The sequence below is a fragment of the Gallinula chloropus genome (genome assembly GCF_964237585.1).
Source record: "Gallinula chloropus genome assembly, chromosome: 27".
Taxonomy (NCBI): domain Eukaryota; kingdom Metazoa; phylum Chordata; class Aves; order Gruiformes; family Rallidae; genus Gallinula; species Gallinula chloropus.
Genome location: NC_140112.1, coordinates 2,760,487 through 2,786,482, shown reverse-complemented (window position 1 = coordinate 2,786,482; position 25,996 = coordinate 2,760,487). Strand labels below are relative to the sequence as shown.

Genomic DNA, 25,996 nt, shown 5'->3' with positions numbered 1-25,996 from the left:
GGACACAGGGGGAAATGGGCAGCCCCTTTTCAGTGTCTGTGGGGACAGGACAAGGGGCGATGGCCTCAAGTTGGAGCACAGGGAGTTCCACACCGACATGGGGAAGAACTTCTTCCCGGAGAGGGAGACAGAGCCCTGGGACAGGCTACCCAGGGGGTGTGGAGTCTCCATCACTGGAGAGATTCCAGCCCCGTCTGGACACCGACCAGTGCGAGCTGTCCTAGGGAGCTGCTTTGGCAGGGGGGTTGGACTCCATGAGCTCTCCAGGTCCCTTCCAACCCCTGGGATTCTGTGGTTCTGTGTGATTCTGTCTTGTGGAACACCTGGGCGTTTCCTGATTTCTGGGTATCCCTGTTCCAGGTTTCACAGCTTTGGGAGAGCAATTGCACCAGAGCAGCGACACAGCCAGAGGCAGCGATGTGCTGGCACAAACCCTCAATGGCTACCTGCATGAAATTTTGGAGGGTAAGGGCCATGGTGCAGGACTGACTGGCATCAGGCCATGAGGCTGCTTATGGAGGGGGGAGGCCGATATGTTGGGCAGCCTGCTCCTGCCTCCTTGGGAGGGCTGGGGCTTTCTGTGGCACAGAGGAACAGTGAGAGCAGCCAGGGTCTGCTGGCAAGACTGGAGCAGCACAGGTGCCGTCTGCTCCCTGCTGTGGCTGAGGAGGCAGACGCTTTCTGGGCCTCCGGCGTGGACTAACGCCTCTCCGGGATGTTTGGGCCCAGAGCAGGCTGGGGGCACGGTGACCTGAGGATGCTCTGTGTGTACGTCTGTGAGCGTGTCTGTGAGACCCTCGCAAGCCCCTTTTCACAGGGGACATCTTGACCCTCCTGAGGTGGCACATTGTGGCCACCCCTTTGGCAGCAAAGCAAGAGAGTCTGCCAGGATGATGAGGGTCTGGAGCGTCTCACCTATGAGGAAGGGCTGAGAGGACTTGCACTCCTTAGCCTAGAGAAGAGAAGGCTCAGGGGGAGCTTAGTAATGTGTCTAAAACCTGAAGGGACAGTGCGGAGAGAGCCAGGTCCTTGCCAGCAGTGTCCAGGACTAGAGGCCATGGCACAGAGGCACACCGAAACACGGGTTCCCTCTGTATGGCAGGAAACACTTTGGATGGGAGGGTGATGGGGCACTGGCACAGGTTGCTCCCTCCTTAGAGCCACTTAGAAAGGACTTCTCCACCATCCTGGGATGCTGGTTCTGTTCAGCCCCTCTTGAGCAGCAGGCTTGGACCAGATGGAGCCTAGGGGCCCCTTCCAGCCTCCCCCTTTCCCAGGTTTGGTGGTATCTCAAGGCCCTGCCGCCCTGCCTGCTGTGCAGGTACCAGGGCTATGGCCACAATGAGCCTGGCAGACCAACCAGTGCTTTCCTGAGCCATGCCCCACGGAGCAGCCTCTCCAGGCAGAGGGGCTGGCTCTGTGCCTTCTGGAAGAAGGAGTCCACATGAGTCCTCCTTTGCTTTCCTTTTCTCTGCAGAGACGCTGCTTTTTGGAGGAGACATCTTGAAGTTTGCTGGTATGTACTTAGGACGACGCTGCCCACGGGTACCGATGGGCAGCCTTTAGCTGCTGAGCCGGCCATTGGCTCAGCTCTCCTTCCACAGAGGCTCTGTGCAGCACCTTGAGCCAGCTTTCTGGCCACACACAAACCCCCTCAGGGTGCTGGTAATGGGAAAAGACGGTGTTAATGCCACAGAGAAAGCATCCAGCCAGCCTGCCACAGCCCTGGGAACAGCTGGGGCTGATGCTGCGTTGTGCATCATTCTCAGTGGCCGCTTCCTGGGCTGTGGAGGTAGTGCTGTTGAAGCAGCAATGCGGCTGCTTTCCATCCTGGGGTGTTCAACCTCCCCTGGGGAAGTCTGGAAGCTTGCACTGAAGCTTGGACTGCTGGGGAAGGCTGTTCTGAAGGTGGAGCGTCTTGGGGGGGCTCTGCAAAGAAAGGTTTGCAGTGGAAACGGCTTTGCTCCGTTTCATGACCACAGAGTCAGCATGGGCAGGTCAGGGCGCCCGCAATGGACCGTGTAAGGTGGGACCGGTCCCATCTCAGGTGAAGGCTGAAACTTTTGTCAGGGGGGAGGCACTGTGCACATTGCCTGATGGGTGCTGTCACGCTCTGCCCAGCTTCTGCAGTGAGCACCTCAGCCTATCCAAAGTCCCCTCAGTGTCTGGGACTTTCCCTGCCACCCTTTTCAAACAGGTTTCTCCTCCCCTCTAGCTAGGGAAAGACGGGGAGCAGTAGTAGCCAGCTGACAGTATGTGGCTGCAAGCAACAACAGCAAGGGAGAAGACTCAGCTTTTACAGGATCTCTGCTGTTACTGGGACCTCAAATCAGACGCACCTTCAATTGTGAGTCTGCGCCAGGGCCTGCGAGAGCGCTGTAGCCGTCACTGACAGAGAACAGGCCTCAACACAAACACTAAGACAGAGTTTCTCTCTGTGCCTCAGAAACAGGCTGGACAACAAAGGTAATAACAAAGCGAATGTTTAATGAGCTAACTTCATCGCCACCCTTCAGTTTGCTCTCTGTGGGTGGCGGGAGTCTGCTACTGATAGTACTCTGCTGTCCTGTCCCTGTTGGCCTTCATGCGTGCTGCCAGCTGGGACAACCTCCGTCCGCGTGAAGTGCCCTCCTGGCTGAAGATGTAGTCCAGTAAGGAAAAGCAGCTGCTCTGCCGCAGATGCCAGGCTAGCTTCTTCCTCCTGCCACACAAGAGAAACGTGTTGGCACTAGAGCCTTGGTGGGTGAAAAAGCAAAGGTGGGAAGCAGCAGGAGAAGGGGCATCACCCTCTGAGCTTCCTCATTCCCACATCTCTCCTCTTGCTCCTTGCCCATGGCCTGGTCCTGCCGCCAGAGCTCCTTCCCCTCCTCAGCCTCTACTCTCTGTCTTCAGCTCTCCATTCCCAGCCACCACCAACCCCCTGCCGCAGCCTCATGGGCCGGCACACGCATGCCAGGCTGAGCTGCCTTTCACCCAAAGGCGTGCTTTGTTCCCGGGACTGCGTGGAGGAGGAGGGAGTGTGGGGCTCTGCCGTTCCCTCTCGTACCCACACATCGCTCCTTAATGCCTCAGTCCTCCTGAGGCTTATGCACCAGGTTAGGTGTGGCCTGAGGTCTAGGCAGCTCTGGGCTCAGACGCCTGGGCCCAGTTAGGAAACGGTGCTTCCTGCCCTAGCTTCTCAGGTCTGCTTCTTACCGGGCCTCCTGCGGAAGGGACGATGCTCGTCTGGCAATGGAGAAACGGTGCAACTCCATCACCTGCAACAGGACCAAGGTTCCAACGAAGGTGCTAGGGAACCTGCTTCCAAGGAGGCTCAAACCCTTCCTGATCATTTCCTTTGCCAGCTTCCTGTGTCCCATACGACAGCAGACCTGCAGAGGAAAAGGGAAATGTCCCGGCATGGACTAGTTGCCCAAGAGGCTGCAGGCACCTGCTGGACAAGCCAGGGCTATTGCCTGCAGCTTGGAAAGGCATCCAGCTTCGTCCTCCAGCTCAATCCCTTCAGACTGCCCCATCTCTTTACCTCCCCTTTGAGGCTGAAGAAGGTGGCCTCTTCAAAGCGGGCTATCACCTCTTTTTTCCGATTCAGTGAGTTTCTCAGGACCTCTGCCTCATGCAGTTTCATGAGAGCCTTTGTGGAAGCAGAGAGAGAGCAGGTGAGAGTGGGTGCAGAGCCTACGGCCAGCCTTTTCCCCTCAAGTTGACTCTGGCATCTGTCTTAAGAGGGCCTGAGCGATGCCCACCCCCAGTCCCACTGGCTCAGAGGACAAGCACCAGCGACCCTTCAGTCACTGCTGAAGTGCACTAAGGGCACGGTGCCTGTGCCTCTTGCCGCAGCAGAAGAGGCCAACCAGAGGGAAGAGTCAGGGACTGAGCCTTGCATTTCCCTGCCAGCGCTCCACTGAGGCACGTCTTTCTGCAATGGGGAAGTGCTCCTGCCCAGAGCCAGGGATGTTGAGAGGACTGTGTGCGCAGTGGGTGCTGGCAAGCAGGGTGACTCACCATGTAGTTGTTGGAGACAGCCAGGTAGGCAGCCACACACTCCAGAAGGTAGTAAAAGGCCTTGGCTGCATCGCCTGTTACCAGGTAGTGGTGAGCCAAAGGAACAAGCACCGATTCCACAATGGCTTCACATTTGCACGTGCTGCTGTGCTCAGTTATCTCTTCACTCTTTGGCAGATGCTTCCTGGCCGCACTACGCAGAGCCCAGTTCACAGGGGAAGAAGAGAGCGAAGAACACACAGGCATCACCTCAACCAGTCTTTCTCCCCACAGAGAGGGCATCAAAAGCCCCTTGTTCAAAGCAGAGCACGAGGCCATAGGCAGCCACAACTCCTTCAGGGGCTTTGCAGGTAGGGGGAGAAAGACAAGCTGGGCCTTCTGCCGCCTCTCACAGGCAAAGCACCCAAGTCCCTGCGGCAGCTTTTCCCCTGTACATCTGGCAGTGCTGCTCTGCAGGAACTGGAAAGCAAGGGCTGCTCCAGAGCAGTGAGGCACTGGCTTCCTCTAGCACTGTCTCAGCTCCGTGGCCATCTCCTCCCAGCTCCCACCCCACAGAACGTCCCTTCAAAAATAATCAAAACCTTGTCTGCTCACCCAGACACCTCCTCCATGAAAGCCTGCTGCTGCGGCAGCACACCTGTAGCATCTGGAAAGGAAAGCAGGGCTTAGACACCTCCTCACACAGCCTGGCCTGAGAGCTTCAAGGATCCTTGCAGGGGTCCCAGCACACTCCGCAAAACCTGCGGTGCTTGTCCTCACATCCCGGGCTCAGCTGGTTCACCCCGCAGCGCCAGTTCTGCTTCCCAAAAGTGGCCCGCTGAGCGCTTGCATTCCACAGCGCGGCTCCACTAGATCCTAGGAGATCTACTCCCACCCAGTGCCCAGCACACACCCCCATTCCTCCTGGAGGGCCCGCGCTGCGGCGCACAGCATACCCTTCATGGCGCGGGTCCTATCCCTCTTCATCCATTCTCCTGCCACCACCAAGGCTGCCCAGCTGCACGAGTCGTCCTGGTCATCAAGGTCCTGACAGCTCTCTGCATCCTGGCTGTTGCTGACGGCAAAGTGGTGGAAGGTAACAAAGTCCCCTTGGCCGCAGCTCTTGCATCGGTGCGCGTGCCGCTCCAGGAAGGCAGCGCATTTGCGCTGCAAAGCCATCCGCTGTGTCTTGGGCCACAGGCTGTAGGCAGCCTTCCACAGCACCGGGTCACAGAAGGCCAGAGCTCCAGACCGTTCCTTCGAGGTCGAGCAAGGGGATCCGTCCATGCCTGCAAGGCAAAGGGCCTTTGTGTCAGCCCAAGCTGGGGCCCAGGCTCAGGGCTGCCCCAGCCCGTGCAGCAGAGTCATGCCTTGGTGCGCACCCTTGGCAGTAACCCAGCTCTGTGACACCCTGAGCCTTGCAGCAGGGGCAAAAGGGTCTGGATGCTGCTGGCAGGGATTCCACATGCCCTCCCACTCCTGTGCTACGAGCAGCACTGGGAGGCAGGGGAGCAAAGGCACTTGGGACGCCTGGCAGGAACTTCCTTCCAGCACAAAGCCTGCATACTTTCGGATTGACTCCTCAGGTCTTTGCACAACCCACCCCAAAGAGCCGTGCCTGCCTGAGCTCCCACCACCAATCCTTGGGGAAAGCCCACCGTGCCCTGGGGAGCCCCGCCGGGATAGGGCTGGCAGCTCCCTTGTCCACCTCACTGGTAGCACCTACCACACTTGGCCTGCAGAAAGTCGGCTGGCCGCCTGGTGGCATCTTGCCCATCGTATGGCGCCTCCCTGCTCTCCAGCCACATAAAGATGTGGTCGCTCGTCAGCCTGTCCAAAATGCTGCTCATCTCTTTCCTGATGCCCGCGGAAAGGATGTGATACAGCAGCTGGGTGGTAAACACCGGCCCGATGACAGCTGCGAACCTCAAAATCAGCTGCTCCATCGGCCTCCTCTGGTCCAGCTGAGCCAGTCCAATCTCTGTCAAAAACAAAGCAACGCGTCTCTCTCCTGCCTGTTCCCCACGCTGAAGCTGGAGAGATTGGGACGTTCCAGCACATGCCATGGTAGGCTTTGCCTTCCTCTCCTCAGGACTGTACCCACCGTGCAATCCCAGCCCAGGGCAAAAGGGAGCCATCGTCGTGTTGCGCCAACACCCTTCTCTCTCCCACCTGCTGCTGGGAAGCAGCCGGCAGGCTCCCAGCTGGTCCACACCCAGGAGGGGAACACTGCTGTCGGCAACCCCAGGCCCCCAACACTCTGGCTGGAGCCTCCGAGCCACCTTGTGAGCAGAGCTCCCGAGCTGAGAGCGTGCCTCGGCAGCACACAGATGCCCAGCCTCCCTCCAGCCGATGCCCGGGAAGCAGCCCCAGCGCAGCCGCAAGCGGCAGAGCGGCGCTTGGCCCCTCACCTTTCAAGGAGATGGGCAGCACGGAGTCCTCCAGGTTCACGTGCAGCTTGAACATGCAGACCCGGCCACCAGTCCCTGTGCTGAAGCTCGAGGTCGCTGCAAGGGCTGAGGTGCTCACTGCAGAAGCTGGGCGGAGCGTGACAGCACCCATCAGGCAATGTGCACAGTGCCTCCCCCCTGACAAAAGTTTCAGCCTTCACCTGAGATGGGACCGGTCCCACCTTACACGGTCCATTGCGGGCGCCCTGACCTGCCCATGCTGACTCTGTGGTCATGAAATGGAGCAAAGCCGTTTCCACTGCAAACCTTTCTTACCAGCACCCTGGGGGGATTTTGGGGTTTGGATTCAAGACTGGTGGGCCAGTCCCTCACCTCAACCCGGGGTTTGTTCTCAAGTCAGCTGGCGCTCGGCCGGGGTGCCCATTAGAATGCCGAAACACATGTGCTCTGCAAAGATTTCCCCTGTGTTTTAGCCTCCACCCCTCCAAGTCACTGCAAATCCCTGGCCCTTGCTTTGCTTGTCCCAACAGCAAAGCACGCAGGAGGCCACACCTCTGCCAGCCCAAATTCTGTACGGCTGCAAGGTCAGACACTGCCCAGATCCATGGGGGAATGATGGGGAGGATTGTTCTGTGCGGAACGCGCCACAGCTCCTTGCAAGCCAGCAGCCAAGGTGCTTACCAACCAGGCTCTCCCACTTGTCCTCTTCCTTTTCAGCCCAGCCCTGGGGGGAAATCCAGAGCTTGTTCTCGTGCATAAGGTAACACAGCAGCTCCTTGCAGTAATACAGGTTCCCCGAGCAAATTTGGATCAGGAACCTAGACAGGAGCAAACCCAGCGGTGATCAGCACAGGAAAAGGAAGGTGAAATGCAGTTCAGGTGGTGGCGAGTCAAATGGGCATGACAGGGCAGCCAGCGTGTTGGGCACAGAGACACTTCCCTTTTGAAAGGGACCGGCCTCCCACTGGCTTGTGCTTTTGGGGGCCCCCCTTCCCTCAGAAGAGCTCCCTTGCCCCTAACTTGCCTCGCTAAATCCCTGGAGATGCTGTCCACGCGTAGGATCTGGCAGGCCTTCTGCACCACAGCCGAAGGTTTCACCTTGTCTAGGTGAAGATAGGTGGTGATCTGGGACTTTGTGTCGGCTGCTGCCGCATCTTTGCGGAAGGCCTCAGTTCTTGTGTAGCCCTGAGCTAAGCTCATGACTATGAAGTTGGAGACCTTTTGGAGCACGATGGAAATGATAGTCCAGGAGGCAGGGTCGATGAAATGAGCATTGTCGATGAAAAATATGCCAAATTCTCCCAGGGCCTGAAACAAACAGGTTGTGCTGAGGGGAATGCAGCAGTAGATCCTCAAGCATCTTCCCGGTGAGGAGGTGAGGAGGTTTAGCTCCTGTCTCTCAGGACGATGCTCTGCAGTGTCTCCCCAACACCTCCCTGCTCAGAACCCCCCCTGCTCTTAGTTACTCTGAGTAACTAAGAGTAAGTGTGGGAGGAACCATCTTGGTTGTGTTTGGGGGCTGCTGGGAGGAGGCGGAGGGCTGGGGGCATTTCTCAGGCTTTAAAGGGCCATGCCTCAGGCACACAGCCCTCCTTCTCTGCGGGTATGCTGCTGTGGTGCAGAGCCCACAGCCAGCATGGCAGCTTTCCTTCTCTGACAGAGAGAGAGGGACCCAGAGAGAGGTGGGGGGGAAAAAGGAGGCAGGGCTGGGGGAGACAGAGACAGACGATGTAGAGGAGGATGGAAGGCTGGCTCACCTTCTGTAGCACTATTGCCAAAATGGAGTGTAATTCCTTTTCTCTTGAAGTTCTGGGCATCTGACGAGCCTTGTTCGAAATGGGAAACTGGCCGGAAGAGCAGAGTCAGGGAGAAACATCGCTCCGGGGGGACGGCACCCCTACCCACTAAGTACGAGTGCCTCTGCTGGCCTCAGCACCTTCCTCTCCCCAGCACGGGGGCAGGGAGCCACAGTGGGGATTTCACCCAGAGCCTACAGCGGAGGCTCTCTGCTGAGGGTCTCTGGCAGAGCTGGGGCTTGGGGATGGGCTGGAGAGCTGGTTCTCTGGCTGCGGGAGCCTTGACCTGGCTGGTGCCCACCTCGCGCTGTGGTCACCAGCCTCTCTCTCTCTCCAATGGCATATGCAGGGTGCAGAACAAGGCACCAGGCTCTGCTGGATGCGGCATGGGGCGTGAACTCGCCAGAGACAGGGAGCCCAGGAAGGGGGAACATCAGATCCAGCAAAGGTCACAAGTTCTCACTCTTACCTCAACAAGGAAAAAGTCATTGAGGAGGCAATAGCTGCTCTCTTCGACTGTCCCTTGGAGACATGCCTTCAGCTTGTCCTGCCTGGCACCGTGCGATTCATCTTCCAAGAGGCCCAGAGCCCTGGCCATCATCACACGGAGAGAAGAGTAGTTTTTCCTCAAGTTGACCTCCAGCAGTTCCACAGTCGCTACCCTGCCACACAAAAGCAAAAGGGACTGAGGTGGCCAACAGCCCAAGCAGCCTTCTGAGGCAAAAGCGGTGGAGATGCCTATGGGGGAGCTCCTCAGCCACCCATCTCAAAGCGCTTCCCAGAGAAGGCCAAGCTTTTCACTCCTCCCATGGGAAAGGGCACAGAGAGGCAGATGCTGCCAAGCCTCTGGGAGGCCTGGGTCCAGGCCCTGTGTCTCTGCAGCACCAGCCCAGCTCCTGCTACGTGCCCCCTGCAGAGGAACTCCCGGGACTAAGGGACAAGGCTGGAGCTAGCAGTGAGCTCGCCTTTGGGCTCCAGAACTCAGCAGCCTGCCTCCCAGACCACAGGCAGGCTTTTCTGTCCCAGTGCTGCTTTTGGGAAGCTGGCAGGTGGCAAGCAGGGTTTCTAAAGCAGGCCACTCTGCTCTTTGTTGGGTCTGGAGTCAGATGAAAAGCGCTGTGCCGGGGCCCTTTCCGTCTGCCCGTTCCTGGCCCAGCGGTGGAGGAGTAAAGGCCACGGCTTAAGAAGCCACCTGGGCTACACCAAAGCTACAGGTCCAAAGCCTGTACCTGTGTCCAGCAGCCTGGCCTAAGTAGGCCAGTTCAGTAAGTAAGTGGCTCTTTCCGGACCCAGTCGAGCCTTCAAATGCCAGGATGTGCCTCTGGCCTAAGTGCTCAGAGGCTTTCTTCAAGCAGCTCTTAAAGACTGCAATCTCCTTCTCCCGCCCTGTGAAGACAAAGCAAGAAAAACAGCTGCTGGGGCATGCTGAAAAGCCAAGAGCTTTTGCCCTTTGTGCTGGCAGCCCCCAGCGCAGCTCCACACAACGGTGCTTCGGCCTTCTCCCTGAGAGCAGCTGGGAGGGGGCACAGCCGCCACAGCCAGCTCCAGCTGCCCAAAGGCCTGTTCTGCATCACCCGGCTCTGTGCTCGGGAGTAGGAAGGGGGCACGTCTGCAGGTGTGGTGTCGGTCTTCCCAAGACACCCTTCTGTGTGCGGAAGCCCTGCTTTCCTGGAGGCAGCCAGGCACCAGCCTGACGATGGGAAGCGGGGATGAGCTGGCCTTGCGCACGTGCGCAGCTTTTGCTCTGCCCGTTAAGCCCTGTGGGGAGCAAGCGGCTCTGTGGGGCTGAGCTGCCTACCGGGCTTGACCCCTAACAAAGCCCAAACCATCCGGCGAGACACCCAGTGATTGCAGACACCCCGTGTGTCCTGACATTTCCGCGTCTACGCCCAGATGCTGCCAGGAAAGGAACTCTGAGGGGTACAAGGAGGAGAACCCCCACCAGAGCTCTCCACCAAATGGTCCGGCAGAAGGCCATCTCTTTCCTGATCCCACAGACAGGAATCAGCATAGCCCCAAGAGCTGGAGCAGCTCCAGAGTTGGAAGGGACCTTCGTTCCAGGTCTGGAGCATGACAGAGAGCACCAGGTGCCTCGCCCCGCTTTCCGCCCCAAAGAGATCAACCAAACAGGGACCAAGAGAAGCATCACTTCCTTTGGGCCCCAGCACCCCTGGAAAAAGCTTCTCCCTTCTCCCTGTGACACTACAAGTTACCGAGGGGAAGAAACTGGCATTCAGAAGGGCAAGGCGTTCTCCACCTACCCAGCAAGACGGAGTACTCGGACCTCTTCTTGAAAAGACCCAAGCCAAACATGCTAGAAGCAGAGGAAAAGAAAACACAAGTCAATTAACTGGTGAGAGGCTGGGGACAGAGACAAGCAGCCTGGCGTGGAAGGACAGGATGTGCTCCTCGGGCACCTGCTTTTCTTTCAAGCAGTCTGATATACCCTGCACGCTCTTCCAGCCCAAGTTCAAGATGACACGTTAGGACAGCTTCAAGCATAAAGGTCACGAGCAACCACCATGGGACAGGAGAACATGTCAAGAGTCCAGAGAACAACCCAGAGAAACTGGAGACATGGGAAAGAAGGGAGACTGACTTGCTCGCTCCCTGCAGCACTCCTTTTTGATGGCCAAGGCTGCACCTCATCCAGCCCTCTCGGAGGACACTCACCTCTTCTCGGTGATCCCCATGTATTGATAGATAGAGCCAGGACTGGTAACGCCTTTCATCTCTTTTGAAGGCAGCATCTTGAAGTAATGGTCGGGCAGCCGAGAGGAATTGTAGGTCTCTTCATCACAGGACACCACCCCAGGGTAGTGCATCATCATCCGGGCTGCCAGATTCACCTTCCGGCCAATGACTGCCAGAGAGACAGAGACAGAAAGGGGGAGAGAGAGAGGGAGCGCACGTGTTGATGTGCCTGTGCCACCAGCCCCACAGTGGCCTTCCAGGCAAATGGCCACCTCCCATATGGCACAGGCCAACCCCTCAGTGGGGTCAGCAGAACCCAGGGCAACAACCGGCGGCAGGGCCCACCCTGGGCCACCACCGTTCCAGACCGGCTGTTGGGCAAGCCTCTGCCAGCCCACCTTCCTCTTCCCGACTGCTCCGCTGGAGCAGGCGCACACCAGCCTCCCGCTCCTCAGACAAACGCCTCACACCTGTGTATTCGTGCCTCTCTGGGTGGCCTGTGACTCCGCAGAACACATCCCCGCTGCTCACTGCGGCAGACATCATCCTGCAAACACACCGGCAAACAGTGTGGCTGCAGCAGCGCCCCAGGTGCCGTCCTGCCTGCCGGCTTCATCTCTTCCCGCTCCTCCCCTGGGCCCAGGCCTGGGCCACCTGCCATCCTGCTCGGCCAGCGCAGGCCTTGGGGATGTGGAGAGCTCAGGGGTGCGACATACCCGCCTGGCAGGGGACAAGGGCCAGGCCAGAGCGCCCGCAGCATGTCCCAACCACTTCCCTGCAGCCACCTTCCCTGAGCTGAGTCCCACAGAAGGCCAGAGCCCCCTCGTGAGCCAAGAGGGAGCCCATGATGTCACCAGCTGCGGTGACAGCAACTTGAGAACAGGTGGCTGCGCCCCATCCCCGTGCGGTGCGCCACTCGCCCAGAAGGGCCCGTCTCCGGCACTGAGGAGCCTCTCGCCCTTGCAAGGGCTCCTTCCAGCACGCTGGCTGGCAGGGTGGCCTTGGAGGGTCTCTGCCTGGCTGCTGTGGCTTGAACCCAGGGGTCACCTGCCACCTCTCGGGGCACTGCTCCCTTCTTGACAGGGGCAAGGAGGGCACACCAGGAGCCTCTCACACACTCACCCTGTTTTGTTGAACATGGTGGAGCACACGTTTTGAAACTTAAGAGCACTCTCCAAGGCGTGAATACTCTCATAGCGCAGCTTTTCTCCACTGAGTCCGAACACGCAGAGGAACGTGCAGCCCTACCAAGGACAGAGGCAGTCTTGCTACGTTGCCTAAGAGCTGGCAGTCTCTACCTCTTGCTCGCTGCCCACCCTCTCGGGCTGGGGGGAGGCAATTCCCGCCCCATACTCACTTTATCAAACATGGATATTTTGTTGATTGTGCCCTTGAATGGAGAGAGGATTTCTTGCATCACCATGCTGGCCTTGTGCAGGATCGTGTGGTAATGACTTATCATGGTACCTTCAGCAGTCTGCAGGTGGATGAAGAGGATGGTGACTGGCCGTAGCTCAGAGTAGAGGTCCGGTGGCACTCTCTCAGCAAGCTGGAAGACAAGAGCACGACGACTTCATGAGCCTGCTCTCCCGGGGGCTGACTGCCCACCCCAGATCCCAGGGGAGAGCAGGCGTCTGCGCAATAGCAGGTCCTACGTCTGGCCCTACCTTCACAAGAACAGTTTTCGGGATGTACTCCAAAATCCCTGCCTTCCCTTCAAAAGCACTGATGAAAAAAGCAGGCTCCATGCCACCTGGGGAGGGAAAATGCAGGCAGTTGCTGGGAGGATGGGACTGCGAGCTGCTGGAAAGCAGGGGCTACCACTGGAAATGCAGGAGAGAGTCTCCTCTGCCTTAGCTTGTGTTCCCACCTCCAGATGCTCAGGGCAGAGCTGTCCCCTCGAAAGGAGTGGGGAGCAGCAGCGACTGCCCTAACTGATGATGCACAGAGGGCCAAAAGCATGAGGGCTGACTGAAAAGGGGGAGAGGACAGAGGGGGTTCCTCTCTGGTCCCTGAAGCAGTTGGGTCCCCCTGTCCAGGCAATCACAAAGAGCGTGAAGCTGTCACTCACCTTCCTCTTCAAAGGTCCTGATCGCTGGGGCTGTTATGAGCTTGCATGAAATTTCTTGGCATTCTGACTTAGTCATCCGATGAATGCCCACAACCTGGAGACACACAGAAGGGAAGCGCTGCCACTGGCCTCCGCACAGTCCCAGGGGACAGCGCCTGCCCTCCAGGCTCACTGCCCAGAAAAGGGCAGGACAAGCCCACCTAGCTGGATGGGACAGCAGTGCTTCCTCCCAAGCACCGCAGCTGAGCAGGAGTCATCCAAGAATCCCCCGGCTGTCAACAACAGCTCCTTGACCCTCAGAGGACATTGCCGGTGGGACCACAAAACCATTCCCTGGCCTCCCTGGCCCTCAAACCAAGCAAGCCCAGCACACCATTAGCCCCAAGGAGGATGGACACGGGCTTCAGCTGCCTGCCCACTTTCATAGCTCTCTGCACACTCAGCCTTTTGACACCTCCCTCCTTCATGCCTTGGGTTTGTGTCTTCAGAATAGCTCTACAGGCAGACCTACCTTCAGAGCTCTTCTGCTTGCAAGACGCTGGGTCCTGAGAAGTTGCTGCTCACAGAGCTCCCAGGCGGGGGCCGAGAGGACAATGTCACCTGGATTCGCGAGGCCTTCGGCCTCACGAACTTCATCCAGGATCTTGCCAAAGATACAGAAGTACCTCTGACCGCTGCCACCAAAATGCACGAGGGTCATCAGCCCTGCAGAGATCCCTGAGGAGACAGAGACAGATAGAGAAAGGGATGGAGGGAGAAAGGGAGGGAGGGAGTAGCAGAACATTGAGAACGCCTGGCACAGCTCCCGTACCGATCTTCACTTGCATCTTCTGACCCATGTCTGTCTCGTAACTGCCATGCTTGGCCTGGATCTCCTGGCTACACTGCAGCGCCAGCCTGAGGGTCTGAGCCAGCTCCTGGGGTCGTGCTCTCCACAGCACCAGCACAGCATCCCCTGGGGAGAGTGAGGGACATTAAAGGCTCTGCCCAGACCTGGCTGTCCTCGCCCAGTGCTCAGCGGCAGGGCCAGCAGCTGCCCTGCTGAGGAAGATGAGCTTTCGGGAGGTCCTGGAGGGAGGACCACACCCTGGACAGCAGGACAGCTCTCCTCTCCCGGGGCAGCCCCAGCAGCAGCCAGCCGGCAGCGGTGGCACCCTCTGCCCTGAGCTCTCCCGTGCAGCCGCAGCACACCGGGGACTGCTCCTTCCCTCGCAGCCTGGCAGCCCCAAGACCACCATCCCCAGGGCCTCTCTGCCCCTCAGCACCACGCTGACACACGCCTTCGGCTGCGCTTTCTAGGGAGTCTCCTCCTCCCCGTGCTTCCTTTCGCCCGCCCCCAGCCCAGGGCCCTCCAAGCTGGGGCAGAGTGAGGGCAGCCACAGCCCTTGCCAAAGCCAAACCGCAGGCTGGCCCGGGGCTGAAAGAGAAGCCCACAGAAAGGGCACTGTGAGGGGGTTTGTGTGTGGCCAGAAAGCTGGCTCAAGGTGCTGCACAGAGCCTCTGTGGAAGGAGAGCTGAGCCAATGGCCGGCTCAGCAGCTAAAGGCTGCCCATCGGTACCCGTGGGCAGCGTCGTCCTAAGTACATACCAGCAAACTTCAAGATGTCTCCTCCAAAAAGCAGCGTCTCTGCAGAGAAAAGGAAAGCAAAGGAGGACTCATGTGGACTCCTTCTTCCAGAAGGCACAGAGCCAGCCCCTCTGCCTGGAGAGGCTGCTCCGTGGGGCATGGCTCAGGAAAGCACTGGTTGGTCTGCCAGGCTCATTGTGGCCATAGCCCTGGTACCTGCACAGCAGGCAGGGAGGCAGGGCCTCGAGATACCACCAAACCTGGGAAAGGGGGAGGCTGGAAGGGGCCCCTAGGCTCCATCTGGTCCAAGCCTGCTGCTCAAGAGGGGCTGAACAGAACCAGCATCCCAGGATGGTGGTGAAGTCCTTTCTAAGTGGCTCTAAGGAGGGAGCAACCTGTGCCAGTGCCCCATCACCCTCCCATCCAAAGTGTTTCCTGCCATACAGAGGGAACCCGTGTTTCGGTGTGCCTCTGTGCCATGGCCTCTAGTCCTGGACACTGCTGGCAAGGACCTGGCTCTCTCCGCACTGTCCCTTCAGGTTTTAGACACATTACTAAGCTCCCCCTGAGCCTTCTCTTCTCTAGGCTAAGGAGTGCAAGTCCTCTCAGCCCTTCCTCATAGGTGAGACGCTCCAGACCCTCATCATCCTGGCAGACTCTCTTGCTTTGCTGCCAAAGGGGTGGCCACAATGTGCCACCTCAGGAGGGTCAAGATGTCCCCTGTGAAAAAGGGCTTGCGAGGGTCTCACAGACACGCTCACAGACGTACACACAGAGCATCCTCAGGTCACCGTGCCCCCAGCCTGCTCTGGGCCCAAACATCCCGGAGAGGCGTTAGTCCACGCCGGAGGCCCAGAAAGCGTCTGCCTCCTCAGCCACAGCAGGGAGCAGACGGCACCTGTGCTGCTCCAGTCTTGCCAGCAGACCCTGGCTGCTCTCACTGTTCCTCTGTGCCACAGAAAGCCCCAGCCCTCCCAAGGAGGCAGGAGCAGGCTGCCCAACATATCGGCCTCCCCCCTCCATAAGCAGCCTCATGGCCTGATGCCAGTCAGTCCTGCACCATGGCCCTTACCCTCCAAAATTTCATGCAGGTAGCCATTGAGGGTTTGTGCCAGCACATCGCTGCCTCTGGCTGTGTCGCTGCTCTGGTGCAATTGCTCTCCCAAAGCTGTGAAACCTGGAACAGGGATACCCAGAAATCAGGAAACGCCCAGGTGTTCCACAAGACAGAATCACACAGAACCACAGAATCCCAGGGGTTGGAAGGGACCTGGAGAGCTCATGGAGTCCAACCCCCCTGCCAAAGCAGCTCCCTAGGACAGCTCGCACTGGTCGGTGTCCAGACGGGGCTGGAATCTCTCCAGTGATGGAGACTCCACACCCCCTGGGCAGCCTGTCCCAGGGCTCTGTCTCCCTCTCCGGGAAGAAGTTCTTCCCCATGTCGGTGTGGAACTCCCTGTGCTCCAACTTGAGGCCATCGCCCCTTGTCCTGTCCCCACAGACACTGAAAAGGGGCTGCCCATTTCCCCCTGTGTCCCACACTTGAGGTATTTATAAACATTAAGAAGATCCCCTCTTAAGCCTTCTCTTCTCAAGGCTGAACAGCCCCAGTTCTTTCAGCCTTTCCTCGTAGGGGAGATGCTCCAGGCATTTCATCATCCACGCTGGCGGGCCCAACAGCCCATGGGCCACACTGTCCTGCCCTCTGGCTCAGTGCTGGGGGCAGCAGTGGTTGAGTGCCCACGATCACACATCCCGCTCTCTGTGGGCATCCCAGCAGAAGGCCTCAGCAATGATAAGATAGCCACTCATGTCTGAGGGGCAAGGGCAGGGCTCCTAAGGGCCTGCTGTGTCCCAAAACTGCTTATGTCCACCCACGATTGCTCCTCCCTGCTCGCCCCACCTGAAATATCTGCAAAGAGCAGCACTCCGGTGACATTCTGAATGAAGTCATTACTCTCAGCGACAGTTCTACCAAGGATTCTGGATAGGAACCGTGTTTTCTCTAGCTCTGAGAATGTCCAGGGTTTGATACAAGCCATCACTAGCTCCCTGTGGCACACAAGGCACCTCAGGAGAGAACAACCGTATACAGCTGCTATGAGGATGAGGACCTCACCGCAGAGTGAGCCCACCGCAGAGGCCTCTGTGCTGGGTGACAGGTGCCCACCCTCACTGCCAGGTCACAGAGCCCGGGCAGTGACATCATCTGTTACCCATCAGGTGGTTACACAACGAGCTAACACACACCCAGACTGGGGGGTGAGATGCTGACAGCCAGCTATGCTGAGAGGGCTTTGGGGGTCTCGGTCGGCAGCAAGAGCCAGCGGCGTGTCCAGCCAGCCAGGAGGGCCAGCCCCATCCTGGGGTGCATCGAGCAGGGCCCTGCCAGCTGCTCCAGGGAGGGGATGATCCCACTCTGCACTGTGCTGGTGTGGCCTCACCTTGAGTACTCGGGGCAGTTTTGGGTGCCACAGGACTGTAAGGACACAAAACTACTGGTGAACGCCCAGAGGAGGGAAGCAAGGATGGGGAAGGGTCTGGAGGGAGAAGAGGCTGAGGGGAGACCTCATCAGACGGATTGGAAAACCTGTTTCTGCTTGAGGTGGTTTGGCTCTGGCTGGAGGCCAAATGCCCCCCAAAGCCACTCTATCACTCTCCTTTTCATCCCAAAATGGGAGAAAATAGATGTTGGGGGGCTTAGGATTTGAGATAAGGGCAGAGGGGGATCAACTCTGCAATTAATGTCGTGGGCAAAACAGACTCAACACAGAAAAAAGGAAAGTGATTTATTACACTACACTACACACACCCAGTGACACCAGTGTCAGATAATGAAAAGTGAGGCCAGATCTTAAAGCACCTTCCCCTCATTCCTCCCTTCTTCACAGACTCTACTTCAGTCATAATTTCGCTCCCTTCTTCCTCCCACGGCAGCACAGGGAGGGGCAGGGAATGGGGAATGGGGGTTTGCAGTCCGTCCCTCACGAGTTGTCTTCCTTCTTAGTGGGGGGGACTCCACACACACACCCCCCCCTTCTCCTGCAGCACCATGGGGTCCCACCCACGGCAGACAGTCCTCCATGAACTTCTCCAACATGAGTTTTTTCTATCGGGGAGTCATCTCCTCATCACAGGCCTCAGCACAGCTCCCTCCATGGGGTACCGACCTTCGGGCCCAGACTGCTCTGGCCTGGTCCCCCACAGAGTCACAAGGCCTCCAGCAAACCTGCTGAGGTGTGGATCAGTCTGTTCACAGGCTGTAGATGTCTCTGCTCCCTGTCCATATCCATGGGCTGGGAGGGGACACCTGCTCCACCATGGTCTTCTTCATGGGCTGCAGGGGAATCTCTCTCTGGCACACCAAGTGCCTCGTTCTTACCACCACCACCCCCACCCCCAGCTTTTTGGGCCTGGCCTTGGTGTGTCTGCAAGGCTTGTTACATCTTCTCACTCCCTTCTCTGGGGGAAAAAATGCACCTTCCTGCAGCTATTTCTCTCCTATATGTAATTCCCAGAGGTACTGTCACCATCTCCAATTGGCTCTTCAGGGAACTGACTGAAGAACCCATTCCCCCAGTCCCTGCCCCTTCCTGTGTCACAATGAGGGGGGAAGAAGGGAGTGAAATCATGGCTAAAGGGAAGTCTGCTAAGAAGGGAGGGGTGCTTTAAGATCTGGTCGTGCTTCTTGAAGATCTGGTTGCACTTCTCATTTTCTGACTCTGGTTTCACTGTGTCTGTAGTGTAATAAATTAGACAGTTTTCTTCCCTTCACTCAGTGTTGAGTCTGCTTTGCCCATGTTGCTGTTACAGCCAATAAATGACATTAGGAACTGTTAGGACTGTTCCCTGAGCCAGGAAAACAAGAAGCCCCAGAGTCAGAGGAGCTGCTTGCATGATAATGAAGGAGGTTTCAGTTTACAAATCTCTTCTGGAATCTGGCCAGGAATCTGCTTCCTGGGCGAGGAAGGCAAGTGCCCCAATTCAGAAGTGTTGCCCCTGGGCTACATGGAGTGGTTTCATTCAACCAGAATATTTCAGTACTCACTCCTTTGGTTTGGTAGCTACTGCTGGACATTTAGCTTTCTGAAAGTAAATGCTGGTAAAGGGGAAAAAGAAGAAAAGGACTGTTAGAACTGTTCCCTGAGGTAGGAATGCAAGGAGCCCAAGCAGGCATTCACTTTTGAACAGGCTAAGCATCCAGCAGAAGCTCCAAAACCAAAGGAACGAGGACTGAAAGACATACCCTGCCAGAAAACTTCCCATGCAGCCTGCAAGCAGCCTCTCTGACCATGGGGCTCAGGGCTTTCCTTGCCCAGACAATGGTTCTAATATTTGCCTGTATCATTTCTTGCCTGTACAGGCATTCACTTTCACACATCCTAAATGTCCAGCAGTAGCTCCCCAAGCCAAAGGTTCAAAGACTGAAAGACATACCTGGCCTGAAACCTCCCTGTATAGCCCACAACCAGGCCTTCTGACATTGGGTTCTGAGCTTTCCTGGCCTCAGAGAAAAGTGCTAACAGATCATTATCAAACCTCCCCATGTAGATCACAAGCAGCCCTGCTGACCCTGGGTCTCAGGGCTTTCCTAGTCTATATCCTTTCTCAGATCTACAGGCATTCACTTTCAAAAGTGCTAAGTGTCCCAACAGAAGCTCAAAAACCAAAGGAGGGAGGACTGAAAGCATACCAGGCCTAAAACCTCCCCATGTAGCCCACAAGCAGCCCTTCTGACCTTTGGGCACTGAGCTTTCCTATCCCAGGGAACACTGCTAACAGATCCCTATGTCATTTAACAGCTATAACATCATTCTAAACATCCAGCAGAAGGCTCTACACCAAAGGTGCAAGGACTGAAAGACGTACCTGATGTCCTGAAACCTCCCCATGTAGCCTACAAGCAGCCCTTCTGACCTGTGGGCACTGGAGGATGGCTCAGGTGTATGTCAGCTGAGGGCTCTTAATTTGGTGCAGGTCCGTTAATTTAATCAATAGACATAGCTCAGGTTTGCTCTTTTTCCTCTCCTTTACTGGAGCCTCTAAATTTACCCTTCTGCAAAAGTTTTCTTTGACTTGTGTGCATGTAATATATACAGAGAAGAAGCTTTACTGTCAGTACCTGGCTCATCTTTTGAGCATTTGTAGGGAGGTGAAGTGCCTGCTCTCCCAGTTTGCTGCAAACCACCAGCAGATTTTCCCAGTCAACCGAGCTTTCCAGGTGGGCACTGGGCGAGGTTTGCCACCGCTGCCTCACAGCCCGTGGGCTGTGCACGCTGGAAATCATCTCCCCAGGAGGAAAACACCGGGTTGCTGTAGCAGCAGATGGCAGCACCGGACAACGAACGACGGAGAGTGCTGGATGATGGGGGGTCTCCAGCCTGGTTGGTCTGGCCTGGGCATCCACCACCAAGCCCAGTCCCACGGGTGATTTGGGAGCCGCAGGTGGTTTTTGCATCCTCCTGCAGTTGCAGAGGTCTGGTATTGCTGGCAAGTGGGATCCGTGGCGTTTGGAGTTTGTAGCTGGTGAACTGAAGGACCCTTCCCTTTTCCAATTAGGACTAGAAGGCTGTGCTGCATGGCCTGCTTGCAGTGATTCTGAATAAAACTGCAGTTGCATTAATGAGGCAAGACACCTCTGCCAACACCCATGTAGCTACAGACGGGAAGGGCTTGTGTCCTGTGCTTTCAACTAAGGAGGCACAGACTGTCTGCAACAGCCCGATGATTGATGTCCTGGGGGCAAGCAAAGCTGCTGCTCCATTAAAGCAAAGTGCCTGGGATGTGCATCCATCACCAGCTCTCTGTGAAAGGCTCAAGTGTCATAGCAGGGTGCCCATGAATCCATCTTCTCAAGTGCAAATGCTTTAAGGCTAATCAATACTTTTTTCCAAAGAGATTGGTTGGAGGAGGAGAACTCATCTAATTTCTCCTCATTGCCTATTCCCTGGTTAACTGTGTTAATTTGATTGCAGTGTTTCTCTAGGGAGAAGGCAGAGGGAGGAACCCTCCATGAGCTCTTGAGTGAGGACAAATCTTCAGAGTGGGGGAAAGCAAAGGCAGGAGCCCACTGCTGCCATCTCAGGAGTCACTCCTCACCTGTCATAACTGGGATCTGCCTGGCAGGAAGTTCTGGCTCAATAACCAGCACACATATGTCTCTGTTGGTATGTCCTCCTAGTTCAACCACATGCTTGTTGGGAAACACCAAGCACCCAGGCCTAGCTTCATGTTAATTTTAACTGTTCACCATCATTAGTGTTTCTTGGAAGACCAGGGTACAATTTCCATCGCACTTACATGCTTCACCTCAACTTGACAACCATAAACTGTTTCTCTTGACCATTTTGACCCTTGCTGCACTAGACCTGGTTGTCTCTAGATGGGGATGCATGCTGGGAGACACAGCTCCATTTCAAAGGAGAGCAAATCATATGAGGAGCGGCTGAGGGAGCTGTGGGTGTTCAGCCTGGAGAAGAGGAGGCTGAGGGGAGACCTTCTCACCCCTCCACTGCCCTGCCAGGAGGGTGCAGAGAGGTGGTGTGGAAAGTGCTAAGAAATGTTGCTTTTGCAAACTGAAAAATGTTATTGTATTCTTTACTGACTTAAAGGACTTAGGCTGCCTCATCAGGAATCCTGTGTAGAGAATTTAGGATAGCACATAAAATAAGGGGGAATACTGTTCTCAAGGGTTCAATTTGAGTACATAGCTCTGCCAAAAGATACAGATGATCCTGGACAATGAGATAAGGGGTTAAATCGTGACTGAGGACATGGGCTGGAACTTAAGGAAATCAGGCTCAACGAACAGGCTTCAACCATGTTGATTGTACATCAAGGCAAACAGGCAACACGGGCAAAACGATGTGGGGTCTCGATAAATCTGATCATTTTGATCAGGAGTGAACAAACCTTTTCAGAGGCTACAAAATTAACCTGTGCAATCTGAAACCTGTCTGGAGCTTTGACTTCCTTCAGCCCTAGGCCATGTCAGTCCCCGGGAAAGTTAAGATAAAGACAACTACTTGCCAGTAAGCAGTTGTCCCAGACAAAAGGACTCATACATTTTACTTTTCTTCACCAATGGAAGCGGGAATGTCCCAGACATGCCATGTGTATTGTGTACTGCTGTGGATGGGGCGCCTGGGTTGAGCCTGTAAAATCCATAGTTAAACAGAGGAAGGAGGTGAAAGGTTCAACCTGAGGAAGACTCAGGAGCCTTCATCGCTGAGACCCCCGACGACCACTACCACAGGACAATGCGCAGACGCAATTGGGAGGAGTTTATGGAAACCACCTCTTGGAACTCATCTTAATACGAAGCGGGACAGGTGATGAATATGTATAGATGTATCGTATAAAAATGCTGCAAGGTCTGACCAAAAGTGTGCCTACTTTGTTGGGTCACCCGCTCTTGCAAGAACGTATAATAAATTACTGCTTCACTACTTGTCTACCTTAAGTCCTGTTTTTAGGACCTTTTGTCATTTCTAACAGTTGGCGATAGTCTCTTCAGCCAGGGGACAGGAGATGGGACAAGGGGCAATGGGCTCAAGCTGCCCCAGGGCAGGGTCAGAGCAGATGGGAGGGAAAAGTTCTTCCCTGAAAGAGCACCACATGTTGCAGATCAGTGTTTGTGTGATGCAGGTAGGCAGTGTTCTCCTCCAGATGGGATGTACAAAGCCAATTCCAAAAGGATATCTCAGCTCCTTCCCAGCAGGCTGGTTTGCAAACCAACACCACTGACAGGAAAGAAGGTATAGACACTTGTAGGAACAAGAAGTGAATTCTGCAAGGCAGGGAGCAGCTCTTAGGAAGTGCAGAGTATTCTTGCTTCCCTCCAGAATTAGCGGTAATCAGCATCTCTGAGGAGCACTCAACACTGTTTAAAAGGGAGCTCTTGAAGAGTGACTTTATGTACTCCTCCCCTAAATATAACTGTACAATGGGATCCCTGCAGGAATTACAAAGCCTGGTGAAACCTGATGCTTCCAAAGGTGCTGAGCAGCTCCAGGGTGAGGGAAGTAAGCCTGTGCCTCAGTGACATTAACAGTAAAGGTCCCCAGCTTTAGATGCCTGGTTACTTTGCTACTGATCCCTCTTTGGCCCCATGTATGGTTTGGGTTTTGCCTCTGCTTTCACCAGCACCCTGGCAGTTGGGGATGGGTGGCTAAAGCTGTCTTCTATACCAAGTCCTGCACTGTCTCAGCTATTCTTCATCAATTTATCTTCCTTCACTTCCAGCAGCTGGGCGGTTGCTCTCCTGCAGCACCTTCTCTCTGAACATGGTTTTGTGTTACTGCATCTGCACCTCAATAATAAAATGGCAGTCTCCAGCTTCTTTTCCAGATCCTCTGAGGAAAGGTTCGTCTTTTCTCTGGTGGTCTAGTAGACCCTGCAGGACACACATTTACCTTCAGACATGTGAATACCTTCACTGACTTTGCTGGGATGCTGCCACGTGCAAATGTAAAACATATCCTTTGGGCTAAGGCAGGGACCTCAGTATTTTTTGGTCAAAACCCCTCAGGGCTTAAATATATGGTGTGCATCAGGTTGTTCAGTATGTGTTGTCTAGAAGATAATCTGCAAGGGTCAGTGCGTTGTCTCTAGAGAAAGTGTCTATACTAATCTCAGTTTCACAACCTCAGCAGAATTTTTGTAATGTAATAAAATGTATGGCAGGGAAGTGGCAGATCTCACTGTGAGTGTCTCCTCGATGGGGGAGTCTTTAATTAAACTGACATTGCTGATAACCAAGTCACTGACGAGACTTCTGGGCTGTGATGTTAACAGAAGCCTCTGCTGGGTCACTCGGTGGGGAGAGTGCCCAACTGCAGAGAGGCACCAGCTGATGCCTTGCCCAGAGCCAAACTCTGATACTTCAGCTCTGCTCTAGCAGCACCCTGCGTGGCAAAAATCCCCCTCCCAGGGGTGATCCCGCTCCTGGAGAGGGGGGTCAGCGAATTGTGCCATAACCCGGGGCTCCTCTGCAGCTCTTCACCTGGCAGATTCCCGTGCTCGGGAAAGATTTGTCCTCTGCCTCTCGAACAATCTGGAGATGAGCTTTCGAGCCTGGGACCCGCGTGCTTTCTAAGCCCGGTTTGTGCTTTCGGTACCTGCGGGAACTTTTCGGGGATGCTCAGCCGGGAGGGCACAGCCGCTACGCTAAAAAGATGCAGCTGCTAATTAACGGCTCCGCTAACGAACCCCTCCCCCTGCGTTATATCCCCCCCTCCCTGCCAGCCCCTGGCTTCCTCCCTCCCTCCCTCCTCCCGGGGCGCGCTCGCTCGCCCGCCCGGGAGCGCGCAGTGCGGCGCGGCCGCGCCCGGGAGCGCGCAGTGCGGCGCACCGAGCCCTGGCTGCGGCGAGCCCGGCGCTCCCGGATCAGGTACTGGGGACGGGGGCCAGGGAGGGGGGGGGCACACCAAGCTTCGTGTGGCTCCCGGGGAGATGCCGGGGTCGGTCCGGCCGCGGCAGCCTCAGCGCGGAGAGGGCGGGGAGGGGTGGGATTGGCCCCGCGCGTTTATCGGGGGTTGGGACCCCGCTGTCTGCGGGGTTCCCCATCCCCCCCCCCCCCCCCCCATTTTTCCCTCCCCGGAGGAGCATGTGGGGGGAGCCGTGTACCGGGCTCGGGCATGTGACGGGGTTCTGGCTCTTGCGTCATGACATCGTGTCTATACGTGCGATAAAATCCTGGTGTGTGAGTCCGCCGGGGGACGGGGCACAGGAAGGGAAAGGCAGCCCGGGGTAGCGACCTTTGTGTGGCGGGGCACGTTTCCCTCCCCCAAAACCTCCCAGGGAAAGGGGTTCGCTCTGCGGGGAGGCTGCACCCCGCTTCTTCCCTCTCGTGTTTGGGGCTGGATTCGCCTTCTCCTTCTGAACCGTCTGATCCATCCCCCGCCTCACCGGCCAGCCCTCTGGAGACACCCGGGGCGGGATGCTGCGTTGGACGGAGCTGGGCCTCGCTGGGGAGCAGCGGTTAGCGACTGCCGGCTTTTCAATCTGCATGCTCGGCTGTGCCCGCAGCGCAGCTCCCTGCTATCGATCGGGCTTCTGGAGGTGGGGAAAGTGCTGAATCATTTGTACTCCCGGCTGTACGGGTGGTTCAGCTGTTCCCGATCTCCGGCAAGGGCTCGGAAACGGGCTGCGGAGGCTGAAGGGGACTCTGTTACGGGAGTGCGGCTGTGGCTGAGGTGGGGGTGCTGTGCTCCTGGAAAGAGGTACTGGGATGGTTTCTTCCATGGCCTTAGCTGTTCCTTGGAGGACAGGGCATGGGGAAGATGCACGGTGAGGCCTCTGAGCACGGTACTGCAGGGATGCGGGGGGGGGGGTTATAGAGGGATGGAGGGAGGTTTTTCTCTAGCTACATCTATATCAACCTACTCAGCATTATTACATGTCACTGAATCACTTCTAAACCTGAGGAAAGGCACGTGGGGCTCTGATGCTTGGGCAGGATTTTCTCTTCCCTTTGGATCACTGTCTTTGAGATTCTTTTCCAAGGTCGGGTCCTTGGAATGACGTGTTGGCTATGGAGTACTCCTGAAAGTCAAATGGGGATGTCTCCCTCTGCTTTTTGAGGGAGAGGGGCAGGGGAAATGAATATTGCAGCAAAACTGGAGTACTGAAATGCAGCCCAGCCGCCTGGCTGGGTTAAGATGGATACTGTGGCGCTGTCAGTGTTTCCGGGGTTCTCCTGTCAGCTGGTGAGGACAAAAGCAGGAATCCCGTGACTTTTATGGTGATGCCAACTCCTTTATTGCTGGCCATGTTTTCTATAAAACGTCTCCCTTTCTGGCAGGCAGCTAAACTGATTGTCAGTGTGACTGCTTTGTGTCCAAAAAACTTCTTTGCTTGCCCTACCTTGAAAGACAACTGCTCCAATTCAGTGTCACATTCTCTCTGTTTAACAGCCTCAGCCTGGGCCCTCCTGACTTGCCTTTTCTTTTTCTTTTTTTGTGTGTGTGTAGCTGTAATTTGAGTACAACATAAATAATGCATGGCCATCCTTGCAGCAAGGATGGGCTCAAGTTGTTAAATTTGAAAATGGACTTTGTTTACAGGGGTTGAGACCCGGGCTGGCTTTGTCTTGCTGTGTGGTTGTGATAACAAAGCTTCACCGTCATCTTCAGCATCTTCTTGAGTGTTGCAGCAGGCCGTGGTGTTTCCCAAGTTACGTTGCCTAGGCTGTGGCTAGGGATCTGATTTAAACTAAGTCAGTCAATCCAATCATCTCTTCTCCCAGCTAGTGATTAAATGGAAGACATCCCAAGCTCTCAAATGGTATTAATTCATAATGAATTATTTGCCTTGCTGTGATCTAATTGTCTTCATGGGTCTTGTGTATAAAATCAATGCTGCTGCTGCTGGTAAAGTACAACCACAAAGGCTTTTTGCAATGCACAGGCATCAAAGATGGTCAGATACCTTTAATAGTAATGACAAACAATGAGGTCTTATTCTTCATATCTGT

At 56.0% G+C, this 25,996-nt stretch overlaps 1 protein-coding gene across 1 annotated transcript; it reads right to left on the bottom strand.

The window, feature by feature from the left end:
- Positions 1-2,544: 2,544 nt before the first annotated feature.
- ADCY10 (adenylate cyclase 10) lies at positions 2,545-19,412 on the bottom strand (the record flags this gene model as incomplete). The annotated part of the gene is made up of 26 exons (XM_084275816.1): positions 2,545-2,701; positions 3,196-3,203; positions 3,524-3,631; positions 4,003-4,195; positions 4,597-4,648; positions 4,938-5,270; positions 5,708-5,962; positions 6,393-6,518; positions 7,074-7,210; positions 7,417-7,700; positions 8,150-8,236; positions 8,658-8,850; positions 9,418-9,574; positions 10,450-10,502; positions 10,862-11,051; positions 11,353-11,429; positions 12,005-12,126; positions 12,240-12,431; positions 12,550-12,635; positions 12,954-13,047; positions 13,465-13,670; positions 13,765-13,908; positions 14,542-14,580; positions 15,593-15,697; positions 16,424-16,572; positions 19,390-19,412. 26 exons carry the CDS (start codon positions 19,410-19,412, stop codon positions 2,545-2,547), a joined length of 3,570 nt encoding a protein of 1,189 aa, XP_084131942.1.
- Between the last annotated feature and the right edge of the window lie 6,584 nt (positions 19,413-25,996).